Source organism: Rhinatrema bivittatum, chromosome 18 (assembly GCF_901001135.1).
Source record: "Rhinatrema bivittatum chromosome 18, aRhiBiv1.1, whole genome shotgun sequence".
NCBI classification, from domain to species: Eukaryota; Metazoa; Chordata; class Amphibia; order Gymnophiona; family Rhinatrematidae; genus Rhinatrema; species Rhinatrema bivittatum.
In genome coordinates this window covers 34,650,998-34,664,737 of record NC_042632.1, presented here as the reverse complement: position 1 = coordinate 34,664,737, position 13,740 = coordinate 34,650,998, and the positions used below count along the sequence as shown (strand labels likewise).

Genomic DNA, 13,740 nt, shown 5'->3' with positions numbered 1-13,740 from the left:
AAGGCCGCTTGGGCCACCCCAGGCTGCCCATTAGATTCAAGGAATGGAAGTGAAATATGAACATGCATAAAGTGATGCTAGATGTTCTTACATCTTAATTCACCTGCATCTTATTTAACTAAAATTAATCTATGAGCACAGCTTTGCTTCAGTTTACCTTTGTAACCCTTCTTCTAGTGCCCGCGAGGATGGTAGGGATCATGTTCAGTACTAGGGCTCAGTCTAGGCAAAGTCTCTCTATATCTTGGATGAGTTTTCTGAATGGGGGGAGAGATATACCTCCAAGGCCCAGGGCTTTGTTCAAAAGTCTCTCTGTGGGTGTGAGCTGAATAAGTCTTTGTGACTTCTAATACCAATGACACCAGACAGGGCACTCAGGTTGGGTGTTCTAAAATGAAAGTTTACGGTGATGTTGGCCCATTGTAATCAGTTGGCACCAAACACACTTTCTTGTCTTCGCGTCCATTGTCAGTCCTAACTCATTTCCCAACACAATCTGTCTATGTAGTCCCTTGGTATTTTTTTCAGGAGTTCTCTTTCCTCTAGCAGATGCAAAAACAGGCTGCCCGGGGTTTAATCCCCAATCTCTGGCGGTTCTCCCCTTCCAAAATATACCTGTGGTCCACTGCTTAACTCCGTAGTGTCCAAACTTCTCAAACCTGTTTTCCTTGGGTAGAGACTCCGGGTCTCTCTGTTCACCTTCAAACTCCCAATTTGCTTCTCAGATGTTAAGCTGGATCTTTTGGACTGAAAAATCCCCAAAACTCACACAACAGGGAAAGAAAAAAAACCCCTCTTTTTCCCTCACTCCTGACTTGGGCAGGAAGGGTGGATAGAAAAACATTCTCCGGAAACAAATGTTGGTTGTCTGTCTTTCCTGGCCTCGCTCAGCGCAAGGGTGAAAACCCACACTGAGTCAACTCCACCAGTCCCAGGGTGCTGAGTAGCAGTTTGTCGCCTCAGTACCTCACCTATTGGATTCCACGCTGAAAAGAGAAAGGGAAACGAACAAAACCCGATCCTCTGACTTCCACTTCCAAACCAAAAAGCCACATTCATCCCAGACATCACCTGCTCTTAAGCTGGAAGGACCTCCAGTAGGGGGTGCTGTAATGAAATGGCGCGCTCCGACTCTTGCATCACTCGCAGGTCCTAACCCTAGGGCACCCATTAGTGGAGGTCTTACTTCATCCCAGGTCACCCATCTTGCAGCTCATGCACGGAATCACATAAAAGGGTTACAAGAGCAGTCGATCTGGAGCCTCGGCTGTGCCTGTGTTGGGGAAAGGGAGGAGGTGGGCCCTTCAGAGGAGACTGTGTTCCCTCTTCGCTCACCGTGTGTCTTGCGGCTGCAACATATAGCATAAGCCAGTTATCCGGGAGGACAGAAAAAGCTAGGCCGTTCTTCCACAGCTTGCTCCGCTCGATTTTCTGTTCCATTCCCCCCCCCCCCCCCCACACACTTTTCCCATCACAGGTGGAGAGCATCTCCCGTCATACAATCAGCCAGAGCCAGATCTCCCACTTGCAAGTATGTATGTGTGATTATGAACCAATCAACCAAGCAGGGCTTACATTATTCATTACATGTAGCATAAAGTTCCCCCTTTTTTTTTTTTAGCCTCAAAACTCACATTGCTTCCATTTTGTTCTTAATTTTCCTTTCTTCCTGTTTTCCAGAGAGGCCGTTCATCAATGTGCAATACAAGGAGAACCCGGTCATTGAAGCCACAGCTGGGGACAAGACCGTGAAGCTGCCTGTGAAAGTCGCGGCTTATCCCCAGCCAGATTTCCAGTGGTAACATAACCCGCATCCCTTTCTTTTCGTCTCCTTGCTGCTTCTGGGGGGTCTTTCGTTTACGCACTTGGCTAAGAGAAGGGACGGCAGGGTGGGCACTATTCACGGATTCTAGAGTTGGCAAACCAAATCAGAGTCCATGAAGTGCTCCTGAAGTCTCATTCAGTCACGTGTGATGTTTCAAATTCTCTGCCAGCAGCTTACTACTGTTATCTATCATTCCCTTATCACTACTAGATGTACACAGCACTGTACAGATACACATAAAAGACAGTCCCTGTTCAGTAGAGCTTATAATGTAGTCAGGACATATGCATAAGTCAAATGAGAGGACAGAGCAGGGAGATGGGGATGAAGGAGAAGGGCACAGATATGAGCAGCTTGCCCGATGAATGGAATTGACAAGGAGGGTGAGTGAATGTGGGGCTGACAGAGCAACGTGCGAAGAGGGGCCACATGGGCAGAAGAGCATTAGAGGAAGGGTAAGTTTTGCAGCTGAATGTTGGATACATTTTGGTGCAGAGGGAGACCAGTGAGGAGCAGACTGTTGTAGTCTTTACAGAGAAAGTCCAGGATGCAGCGGCTGTTTTTGCTTTTGCTGTCTGTTCTTATTATGGGGTATGAGGTGTCAGCAGCATCACACAAGAGACCAAAAATTGGCAACTGATCGAGGTCTCCCCTTCCAAATCTGGCCGTCTGGTGTATTATGCTGAATCCAGGTGTGATACAGCGATGCTTTGGTGTATTATACACACCGACCATGTGCTGCATGACACCGGCACCCTGGTACAATACAAGGCCATTCTGGTGTATTACATGGACAGTGTGGCACTGTTATCTTCAGATTATCTTCTTAATCTCTGCCAATGTGAACCCAGCATGGGGTTCACATTGGCAGAGATTAAGCACATGGTGTTACCACGCAATAGAGATCTCACCCTAGAAAGTTACATTGGCATTCCCATTCTTTCAGCCACTGGAATCTGCATGTGCCACAGATGGCCGTGCTTCCCTTTTGGGTTTTCTTATTTGACGGTCCACGGCAAAAAGAAGCTGGAGCCCTCAGGCCGTCTGCCTGCTAATTCCTGTATTTCTCTGCCTTCCACCCCAGGTACAAAGATGGAAAGCTGATACAAAACAACGGCAAACACCGGCTGTCCCAGCATGCATTGCAAATCAGGGACGTACTGGAGCAGGACTCTGGGAATTACACTTTAGTTCTCCAGAACCGGCTGGCTGGACTGGAGCAGCACATGAGTCTCTACTTGATAGTCAATGGTAAGCAAGAATTCAGCTGGCAGTAATATATCTGCTTTCTCATCCTCCTAGCTCTAATCTTATCTTAATCTACACTTTGCTGAAGAACCATTTAATAGAAGTTACTACTTCTAAGAGATGCACTCTTTTAATTGCATATAAAAATTTATCTTAAAAAATATATATTTTCATGACCATGGAAGCAGCTAACATTGGTGACCTATAATTATAAAACAGTAGGCACGTAAGATATAAATCACATGATATATGTGCAATCGGTGCAGATTGGTGACGGTCTCTTGCTATATTCAGAAATTGTATTTTTTTTCACAAGTTTATTTGATTTGAGGATCCTTTATATCTATCATAGTTTCTCCATAACTGAATGTACTCCTGGGATTTTATATCAAGTGGGTCATGACTATGGCCAATGAAAATATGCAAAATGGAAAAAAAAATCATGGGATTCAGTTTTCAGGTTTTTCATAAAACTCCAGGTTCTCCTCACAGATCCATACTATACCCATACAGCAGGTTTTGCTCCGTTTTTTGCCATTTCTAATTGCCGGAAAGGAGTCTCCGCCCACTTTGGCGGTGTCCACTTTGAACCATCAGTGGAAGTGGCAGTGACTTAAACCTGTTCTCCATTGCCCGTAACGGCAGGGCAGCAAGATATTGCTTTGGGTAGCAGCAGGCAGTACCTCTCTGGCTGAAGGGCGCAGAAGATCCTTTGATTCTAGGAAACTTGTTTGACTAGAACAAGGTTTTACACACACTGGAAACATTTCTGCACCAGGGTTCCAGCTACAAAACTGCACAACCTAATCATGAGCACAGTATTATGGTTGCTGGGTTAGTCCACTTCAGTACTAAAGGTACTATAGCACTTCAGTACTAAGGGTCAACAAATAAATTGTAGATGATAAGTTTTTATTGGTCTAAATCTATAAAACTGTCACTAGACAGTTAAGCTTCCTTTAACAGATTGGTGAAGAAAGAGCACAGTTACAAGGAGTTTAAATAGCATAGACTGAGTCAACTAGGCCTTAGGTGGTTTGTATATGCCGTTACAGCTCAGGAAAAGGGGGTGTGGTTTTCAGAGTTTACAGTTCCTTACTCTGGCCAGTAGGTGTTGCTGTTGAGTTATTGCTAAAATTCCCTTTTTACCAATGGTTGTGATTCTTGCCTCTGTAATGCTCCCAGGCCCTGGATTCTAACTTATCTATTTATTGTGTATTTAGCTCATACCTTTCTATTGGTAGCTCAAGCTGAGTTACATTCAGGTACAATAAATATTTTCCCATGTCCCCAGAGGGCTCATAATCTATGTTTGTACCTGAGATAATGAAAGGTGAAGTGACGCGTCCAAGATTACAAGGAGCAACAGTGAGATTTGACCTCTGGCTTTCCTGGTTTTTTAGCTTGCTGCTCTAACCACTAGCCTACTCCTTAACTCCTTGAAACAGCTTGAGTCTTCTGCATAGCAGCAAGCAGAATAGCCACTGGGTCATCATCCAACTCCCCCCAGAATTATTCCCATTGCGGATCGATGCTGTGTTTCTGTAAACCAAGGTTTTGTTCTTGGATAATTTTGTTAAAATGTAATAAATTGAAAGAATTATTCCCATTATACTTGTGCAGTAATAGGCCCCACAAGCAATCGTGAACTACTCCTCGCCAGCCATTGATTTCATGATGCATTCTTTCTTTTCAGTTCCTCCCCAAATCCATGAAAAGGAGGCCTCCAGCCCAAGCATCTACCCACGAGGAAGCCGACAAGCTCTAACCTGTACTGTCTATGGCATCCCAGCACCCAAAGGGATCCAGTGGCAATGGCGCCCATGGACACCTTGCAAGATGTTCTCTGAGCGCAGCCTGTATGTATAAATCCTTCTTTCACTCACTGCTTTATCAAATGTGTTCCTTTGTTATAAAGAAGAAAAGACACTGAATTTCAAGGAGCAGCTGCCATTCTTACATGCAGACAAATTGATTCAGATATACACACAATACTCAAGACGAGGTCGCACCATGGAGATACAGAGACATGATATTCTCTGTTTTATCCTCCGTTCCTTTCCTAATAATCCCTGGCATTCTATTTGCTTTCTTGGCTGCTGCTGCTGCACACTGAGCAGAAGATTTCAACATATTTTTAACGATGACACCTAGGTCCTTTTCCTGAGTGGTGATTCCTAATGTGGAACCTTCATTAAGTAGTTACTCTTCCCTAAGTGCATCACTTTGCACTTGTCCACATTAAATTTCATTTGCCATTTGCATGCCCAGGCTCCCAGTTTTGCAAGGTCCTTTGGCAATTTCTCACAATCCTCTTGTGATTTAACAACTTCGAATAATTTTGTATCATTGGCAAATTTGATCACCTCACTTGTTTCCATTTCCAGATCATTTATAAATACATTAAAAAGCAGTGGTCCCAGAACAGATCCCTGGGATACTCCACTATTCACCTTTCTCCATTGGGACAATTCCCCACTACTTTGTTTTCTGTCTATTAACCAGTTGGCAATCCACAATAGGTCACTGCCCCCTATCTCTTCCTAAGAAGCCTTTCCTGAGGGACTTTGTCAAATGCTTTCTGGAAATCTGGATACACTGTATCAATTGGCTCACCTTTATCCATGTTTATTTACGCCCTCAAAAATATGTAGCAGATTTGTGAGGCAAGGCTTCCCTTGGCTAAATCCATGTTGGCTTTGTCCCATTAAACTATGCTTATCTATATGTTCATCAATTTTTATCTTTATGATAGTTTCTACCATTTTGCCTGGCACAGATGCCAGACTCACTGGTCTGTAGTTTTCTGGATCACCCTTTGATCCCTTTTTAAAAATTGGTGATACATTGGCAGCCTCAGTCTTCAAGTACCATAGATGATGTTACTGACAGTTTACAAATTTCCAATAGCAGGTCCGCAATTTCATTTCTCAGTTCTTTCAGTACTCTGGGATGTATACCATCTGGTCCAGGTGATTTGCTACTCTTTGGTTTGTCAGTTTGCCCTAGTACATTATCCAGGGTCACTGAAATTTGTTTCAGTTCTTCTGAAACATCACCTTTGAATATCATTTCTGGCATGGGTATATTTCTGGGTGAAAGCACACAAAACAAGCAGTGTAAACAGCACACACATAAATATACAACAGAGGAATAATGTTTGGCAAACTAGTTAATAGAGCTCACAATAAACTTTTAATTAATGCATATGATCACAGGTGTGTCATGAAATGTTATTTTAAATATTTAGATATACATTCATGGAAAAATGGTACACACAGGGACCTCTGTTGTATGGGTATATTTCTTACAGCTTCCTCCATGAATACCGAAGAAAATAATTCATTTAGTCTCTCTGATATGTCTTTGTCATCCCTAAGTGCCCCTTTTACCCCTTGATTATCTAATGGTCCAACTGACTCTCTCGCAGGCTTTTAACTTCGAATGTATCTGAAAAGGGTTTTATTCCTCATCAATGCTTTGCATCTGTCTTGCCAGTGCTTATGCTGTTTCCTGTTTTCTTCATTCAGATCCCTTTTCCATTTCTTGAAAAATGTTCTTTTAGATATTATAGCCTCTCTCACTTTACCTTTTAACCATGTCAGTAGTCGTTTAGCCTTCCTTCCAACTTTTTATAATGCATGGAATACATCTGGTCTGAGCTTCCAAGATGGTATTTTTAAACAGCGTCCATGCCTGAGCTAAACTCTTAACTTTTGCGGTTGCTCCTTTCATACTTCAGTCCCTGGATTTTGGGTGACTCTTTTCTCCACTTACTCCAGTCTAGAGGATGGGACTCTGGTGCTCACACTGCAGGGATTTGACTTGTTCAGTCCCCCAGGGCACATTATTGGGACCCGCTAGAGAGATTAGATTTCTAGATGCCATAAATGACTGTTTTGCAGAGCAGCTGGTTCTAAAACCAACAAGGGGGGAAATTACTTTACATCTAGTCCTGAGTGGAAGGCACCTAGTGCAAGGGGTAACTGTGTTGGGATCTAACTTATCTGGTTAACTTAACCAGATAAGTATAAACTTGTTACTTATCCAGCTAATTTAGCTGAATAAGTCGCAAAGCCCGAAACTGCCCACTGCTCCCCACTAGATATCCAGCTCTCTAATTAGCTGGATAAGTGCCTTACCTGGCTGAGAGGCGGCTGCTAAATGTAGCTGGATATTTAGTGGCCACAGCTTAGTCAGATAAGTCACTACTTATCCGGCTAAGTGGTGCTGATTATCAGGTCCAGTTGAAGAGACCTTCCTGGGAGTGGGGATGGGAAGCGTTTGCACTTTCATACTTTTGAATTTTCTAATGTGCGCAAGGAAAAATTATCTGTACAATGTCTCAGGTGTAAATATGTGCGGGTAGTTGTTCTTAGATTATTCTCAGTGAACAGAAGCACTTGCTTTCACTTTGGAAATTGATGCAAATCTGTGATTAAAACGTACCCGCAGGCTTTGCACCAGGGCGGAGCAGTTACACAAATTACCCCCCCCAGGGGAATTTTCTGCACATCCTGATCTGGATGGAGGAGGAAATCCATTCTAAAGCTGGGTCTTGGCTTTAAAATACCGGAGCATGTTGTATTTCAGAACCAACCAAGCACCCCGGTGTATGTGAGAGAAAGATTTAAATCACAGACTTGACTGGGTTAGTGTTGCTGGGCTTCAAAAAGGTTTGGACAAGTTCCTGGAGGAGAAGTCCATAAATCATTATTAACCAGGTAGACTTGAGGAAAGCCACTGCTTATCCCTGGGATAAGTAGCATGAGATGTGTTTGTATTTGGAATCTTGCCAGGTACTTGTAACCTGGATAGGCCACTCTTGGAAACATGGTACTGGGCTTGATGGTTTGATCCAGTATGGCAGTTCTTATGTAAATCAATTTTTTTAAAGCCACATGGCAAGTCACTTGTTTAAATCGAACTGATAGGGCTAGTTTGTCCTTCACTTTCCGTTTCCCAGAGAGTCACCAAATCCCATCGCAAGAGCGGCAATCTGACATTAAACAAACAGTGAGTGTTAAATAACTTCCAGTTAGTTCTGGTACATGGCAGGATATGTGGAGTCACACAATTAATTTTTATATTAGAAAAGGATTTCTCCATGTTGGTGAAGAGTATCCGTGAGCACTTCAAACTCAGCTCTGTAATTACCTGAAGGACTTTTAAATGCTTAATAATAATAACCGCAAACAATTCTTCAGCTCGTGCCACGATACCAGTGGAGATGCAAAGAGAAAAAGGAAGGACAGACACTGAGAGAGGGAGACCACACCAGTGAAAGAGTTTGAGCTGGCAGGAGATGGTGGAATAGAGAGGGCATACAAAGAGAGAGAGAGAGAGAGGGATCTTATGCAGAGACAAAAGGACAAAGATACAGAAAGAGGAGAGAACAAGAGACGGAAAAGAAGCAGAGGGAGGCAGTGCCTTTCTGTATGCTAGTAAAAGGGGTAAAAATAAAAATAGCACTGTGCTTCTCCGCAGCATGAGGAAATAAAACCGAGGGGGCATTTCCCTTACACAGCAGAGCCAGCCATGGATGTGTCAGGAAGCAGAGGCAGCAATGAATTAGGAGATCTGTCCTCCCAGGCTGCTCCTTATTCCAGCAGCTCCAAAGGATGCAGGAGGCTTCAAGCTAATCTTCCTGTTTTTGACAGGTTCCCATTTTTCCCTCCTGCCATTGGATTTGTGCTGATGTACACGCGGAGCCGAACAGGTCCCTCTACCCCGCCCGACTTTGTCTGGCATCCGCCCTCACCTTCACCTGGATGCCGTGATCCTCGCCCTAGTCGTCCCTGCAGAGAGAAGGCTCAGCTACGATAGCCACTTCTCCCGCACAGAAGAGACTGGAACCTTTGCTGCCAACTCTTGTCGCAATACCTGAAATTTTGTACACTTGACGCTCAGCCATGTCCTACACTGCGTTCTTGCTAACTTGTAGAATTCTAATTTTGAATTATGCACCTTCAAGTTTGATGTTACAAGATGTTTAAATATGACTCCTTGCATCCTCAGCTCAAATTCAGTTCAGGCTCAGGAGGCGAACGGTTAACAGAGGGGACTGAATGGGCCTTCTTAAAGGAAACATCTGGAATAATTTCAAATAGGTCTTCTTCTGGCCCATGCATTTCTGATCTTATTGCACAGGTTTCTCCTAAACAGAGAATGCCCGCTAGGGAGTAATTTGATCAGTTCTGAAGATGTTCTTGGAAGCTTGTTGTGCTGAGTGGCGCTGTTCTATACAGGCTTTCCCAAATAAAGGTGCTAAAAGTGGTATGCAAGATTAAGTGCTATGCGTTAATCAAATGTCATTTAAACAACAACCCCTACCCCCTCTCTTTACAGAAGCCAACTGCGTGCAGTTCGGCGGCATCAGCGAGATAGGATGCCTGAATGCAAGGACTGGAAGAATGTGACACAGGACAACACTTTGAACAGCATCGAAAGCATCGAAACCTGGACTGAGTTTGTGGAAGGCAGAAACAAGGTGAAGAGCTCTGGCTGCTGCCCAGAGTCTCCAGTGAAATGTTACATTAGGAGGAGTAGAGTGGGAAGTAGGAGTTGTAGTGCAGTCAGAGTTCCATTGGTTGCATTGGTCCTGAAGGAAACGGGATTTTTGCAGTCTTTGAAATCATTTTGGTGATATACCAATAGTAGTGATTTTGAAAATGTTGAAGTCCACAAATTCGAATTCAAAAATGCTGTTCCCAGTGGTACTCTGTTAAGTTTGTTCTAAGATTTTATCATCTCCCAAGCTTTCTCCATCATTGCTTTAAAGTGATTGCTCTTGTTGCTAAGATCTCCTTTTTGACTGATGCTGATGTATTAAGCTTTGACAACACTATACTGAGATTTGGTCCCTCCCGATGCAGTTAAAATAAAACGCGGTCTATGTCAGAGGACCATGAACATTATTTATTGAGATGTTGTCTGTTCCAAATGATTAAAGTATTTGAAATTTGTGGACATGAACTTTTTACAAATCACTGCTATTGGTATATAATCAAATATTTTGGTGAACCAAGATAAGAATTATCCAAAGAAGTTGTCATACTTGAGTTTCTGAAACCAGCTTGGTCCTTTTGTCAGATGTCCTGTAACAAAGGTTTTCCTACCTATAAAAAAAAAACAAAAAACAAAAGCCTTTGACGAGTCAGTCCTTAAGTGTAGTGCTTGCTCTGGCAGTTGCTTGTATAATATGTGTATTTGCAGTTTTCAAATGCTAGCAACAGGCATTTGGCTGAGATCAATCATTGCCTTCAATTGAAAGTTGTTAGAATTAAATTGCTCCACTGTTTCTGGGTACTGCCAGCCAAAAAAGCAGCTAGTAGACCTGTCCTCTGCTGCGATTTCAGGGCTCTGTCTGCAAGACTGGGACTATGTTTTTTTTCAATGCCTGTGTTTCACAATGCTTATGCAAGAAGTTCCCTGTTTCCTCTCTGGACATGTCTATATACCTTTCTCTCTCCCTTTGTCTCTTTACGATGTTCCTGAACAATGTTTGACCTATACAAGCACTTGTGAGGTTAATGACTTTTTTTTCCCATTCCCTGACAGCATTTAGTGTCATAAATATGAATGCCGTGTTATGAGTGACTTCCTCTTATTAGATGAGAGTGCTGAGAGTATTAAATTAATTTTTAAAAAAATGAGAGATTGAAGACTGGTGAGATCTAAGTTAAATGAGCAGGATTTCAGAGACTGCCTTTCCATCCAGTGTATAAATCTTCCTAGCTGGAAACTAGGAGGTGACTTTTGAGGAGATTTTCCTAGTTGCAGTCAGCACATGCCCACGCCTTCGGCAGGCTTGTCCACCTTGGTTGGTGGTCTGCTTTATCCACCTGGATAGTTGAAAAACTTTGTAAGCCATCAATATGCCAGTATGGCACATAGACTTGACATGGTAAGAGTTTCCATAAGATTTAGCAGCTTGGAAATTGAAGGTGAAATCAAGGAGCTGAAAAGGGGGTAAGCACGCAGGTCTTAACAACAATTGGAAGCTCTTCCTTTTTTGTAAAAAATATTATTATATTATTTTTCCTTTTCATGTTTTGATTTTTACTGGTGAGCTTCGCTGACCAGCCGTTCTGGCAAGCAGAAGATTCCCAGTTTCCTGAAGTCACTTCCTGTTTTCATATCCACCTCCGAAGTCACTTCCTGTTTTTGCACACGCCTCCAAACCAAAGGCTCGCCTTGTTCCAGAGGCCCACCAGGGAATCGATTCAGAGCCATGGGTGAGATTAGAAAACTGTTTGCTCCGGGGATGCGATGTGCAGCTTTCACAAAAGAATGGCCCGTGCTTGTGTGCTCAGATCATTTCCCAGATCATTTCAGCATCTAAAAACCCACATTCGTGATCAACTGAGGGGGGGGGGGGGAATAAGGAGGAGATTTTGGTTCAAACGGGAATCTCTGAGAAGAGTTTAAGCCTTTTGTTGCAGGTGGAAGTCTCCACCAGTTATACCAGCTTTATTTCTTTATTTATAATTAACATTTTTCTACCCTGAGCCCAGAGCAGTTTACAAATATAACAAAACATCTAAACAGTACAATCATAAAACCCTGTAGAAATCCTGATACAGAAATCACCACCCTCCCCAATACACCACACTTAACATTACAGCCCCTCCCTTCCAAACATTTACCCCCTCCTACATCCTTCGAACACTAGGCCGTTCCTCATTACTCAGCCAGAAAAATCAAGTAGAATAATCATTTTGAAAGTGGATTATGTTTAGCAAAATATTCTACAAAGCAGGGGCCATGACAGCAAAATCCCAACATGGGCCAATTGCTTCATTGGGAGCAGCAATGATGTGTTTATTTTATTCCACCTTTCGTGGCCCTTTAAAGCAGATTACACTCAGGTATTTCCCTGACCCCAGAGGGCTTAGAATCTAACTTTGTACCTGAAAGAAGGATTTGCCTATGGTCACAAAGAGCTCTAGTAGGATATGAACCGAGGCTTCACTGGTTCGCTGCCCATTGCTTTAGCCACAAGACGACTCCTCCATTTCGAGAAGAGTGCACCTTTCTTGAAGGTACACAAAGTAAAAATTGTATCGTTAAGGAACTTTGGTCCTAGGTCATGGATTCCCTTAAATGCTAAAATCAAGATTTTGAATTTATTTATTTGGTTTATATTCTTCTTTTCAGGCACTTCAAAGCAGATTACATTCAGGTACTGTAGGTATTTCTCTGTTTACAATGAGCCACTGTAGGCAGCCAGTGCAGTTTTTTCTAAAGGGGAGAAATATATGATGATCGTTTGATGTAAGGCCCCCTCCACCCAACTCCATAACACTCGCTGCAATATTCTCCACACCCTGTTCTTTTCTGATAGCAATGTGTGGAAGCTCAAAATAAACTGAATTACAACAATCCAGCCACAATATTACTAAAGTCTGTGTATAGACCCTCTACTTCAGTGTTAGGGCCGAATTAGTGCAGGGGACACTCTCAGTCCAGGGGCTAAGTCCCAGTTCTCTTGTACCAGTATTTTCAACTCCAGGGCATGGATTCTCTCGATGGGGGGTGGGGGGGGGGAGGAGGCTTAACCTCCTGGGCCCAAGGTGTGTTAAGGAAACAGGGGATTCACTTTCAGTTGCTTCAGTATCTCACAGTTCGTATTCACTGACTGTTGACTTAGATGGTGGATGATTTCTCTTGGTAAAATAGGCAGGACAATTGGACTAGTGTTCAAACTTAAAACATTACTGCAACAAAAGTTAAACTTAATTCAAAAAACAGTCCATGAACCTTCACAAAAGTAACACAAAAGTTCTCAGTGCCTGTTCTCACTTTGTTGTTCTCTGAGCCAGTATCCCTATGGGGTAGGCATTGTACGAAAACCCACACTCCCGGGGTGACTGAAAGTGAGATCTTTCCAAGAAGGCCAAGTCTCAGTTTCTCTGATAGTCCTAAAACTCTGAAGCTTGGATGACAAAGTCCCAAAAAAACATCCAGAAATACAACCAAACTGCTTCTGTTCTCTTATCTAGGCAGATGCAGACGCCATTTATTTATTTTTTATTTATTTAGAGTTTTTATATACCAGCAATCATGAGAACATATCTTGCTGGTTTACATCGAACAGGAGTGCATTATATACAAAAAACTAGAACTGAGGTGATTGAAGGTACAGTTACATTTAACAAGGGTAGCCGAACTTGGAGAAGGAAGAAGAGAGGACAGAAGAGAAGAGGTTAAACAATATATAATTTAAATATAGTATACAAAATAAATGTTATAAACAAGAGGAATGGTGTTTTTAGGAGTCATTGGAATGTGTCATTGGGTTGTGTCCGGAAAAGCTTGCTTGAATAACCAAGTCTTAAGTTTTTTCCTAAAAGTTAGGAGGCAGGGCTCCTGTCTGAGGTTTGTAGGTATGGAATTCCACAGAAGAGGGCCAGCTGTGGAGGTGGCGCGATCTCTTATGGTAATGTGTCTGGTCGTTTTTGCTGGGGGAACTTGGAGGGAGCCTCTGTAAGCATCTCTAGTGGGTCTGGTAGAATTATGTGCCTGGAGAGGGAATTGAAGATCGAGAGTGGTGAGTTGATGTATAGTTTTGTAGGTGATGGTTATGGCTTTATACATGATGCGGAAGTAGACGGGTAACCAGTGAAGCTCTTTCAAGACGGGGGATATGTGGTCTCTTTTCCTTG

At 42.9% G+C, this 13,740-nt stretch overlaps 1 protein-coding gene across 1 annotated transcript in view; it reads left to right on the top strand.

Annotated features, from left to right (window-relative positions):
* FLT4 (fms related tyrosine kinase 4) overlaps positions 1–13,740 on the top strand; it is a 180,985-nt gene that overhangs the window by 111,662 nt on the left and 55,583 nt on the right. The window contains 4 exon segments of the mRNA XM_029583679.1: positions 1,681–1,798; positions 2,910–3,076; positions 4,770–4,932; positions 9,422–9,563. Coding sequence (XP_029439539.1) covers positions 1,681–1,798; positions 2,910–3,076; positions 4,770–4,932; positions 9,422–9,563 — 590 coding nt within the window.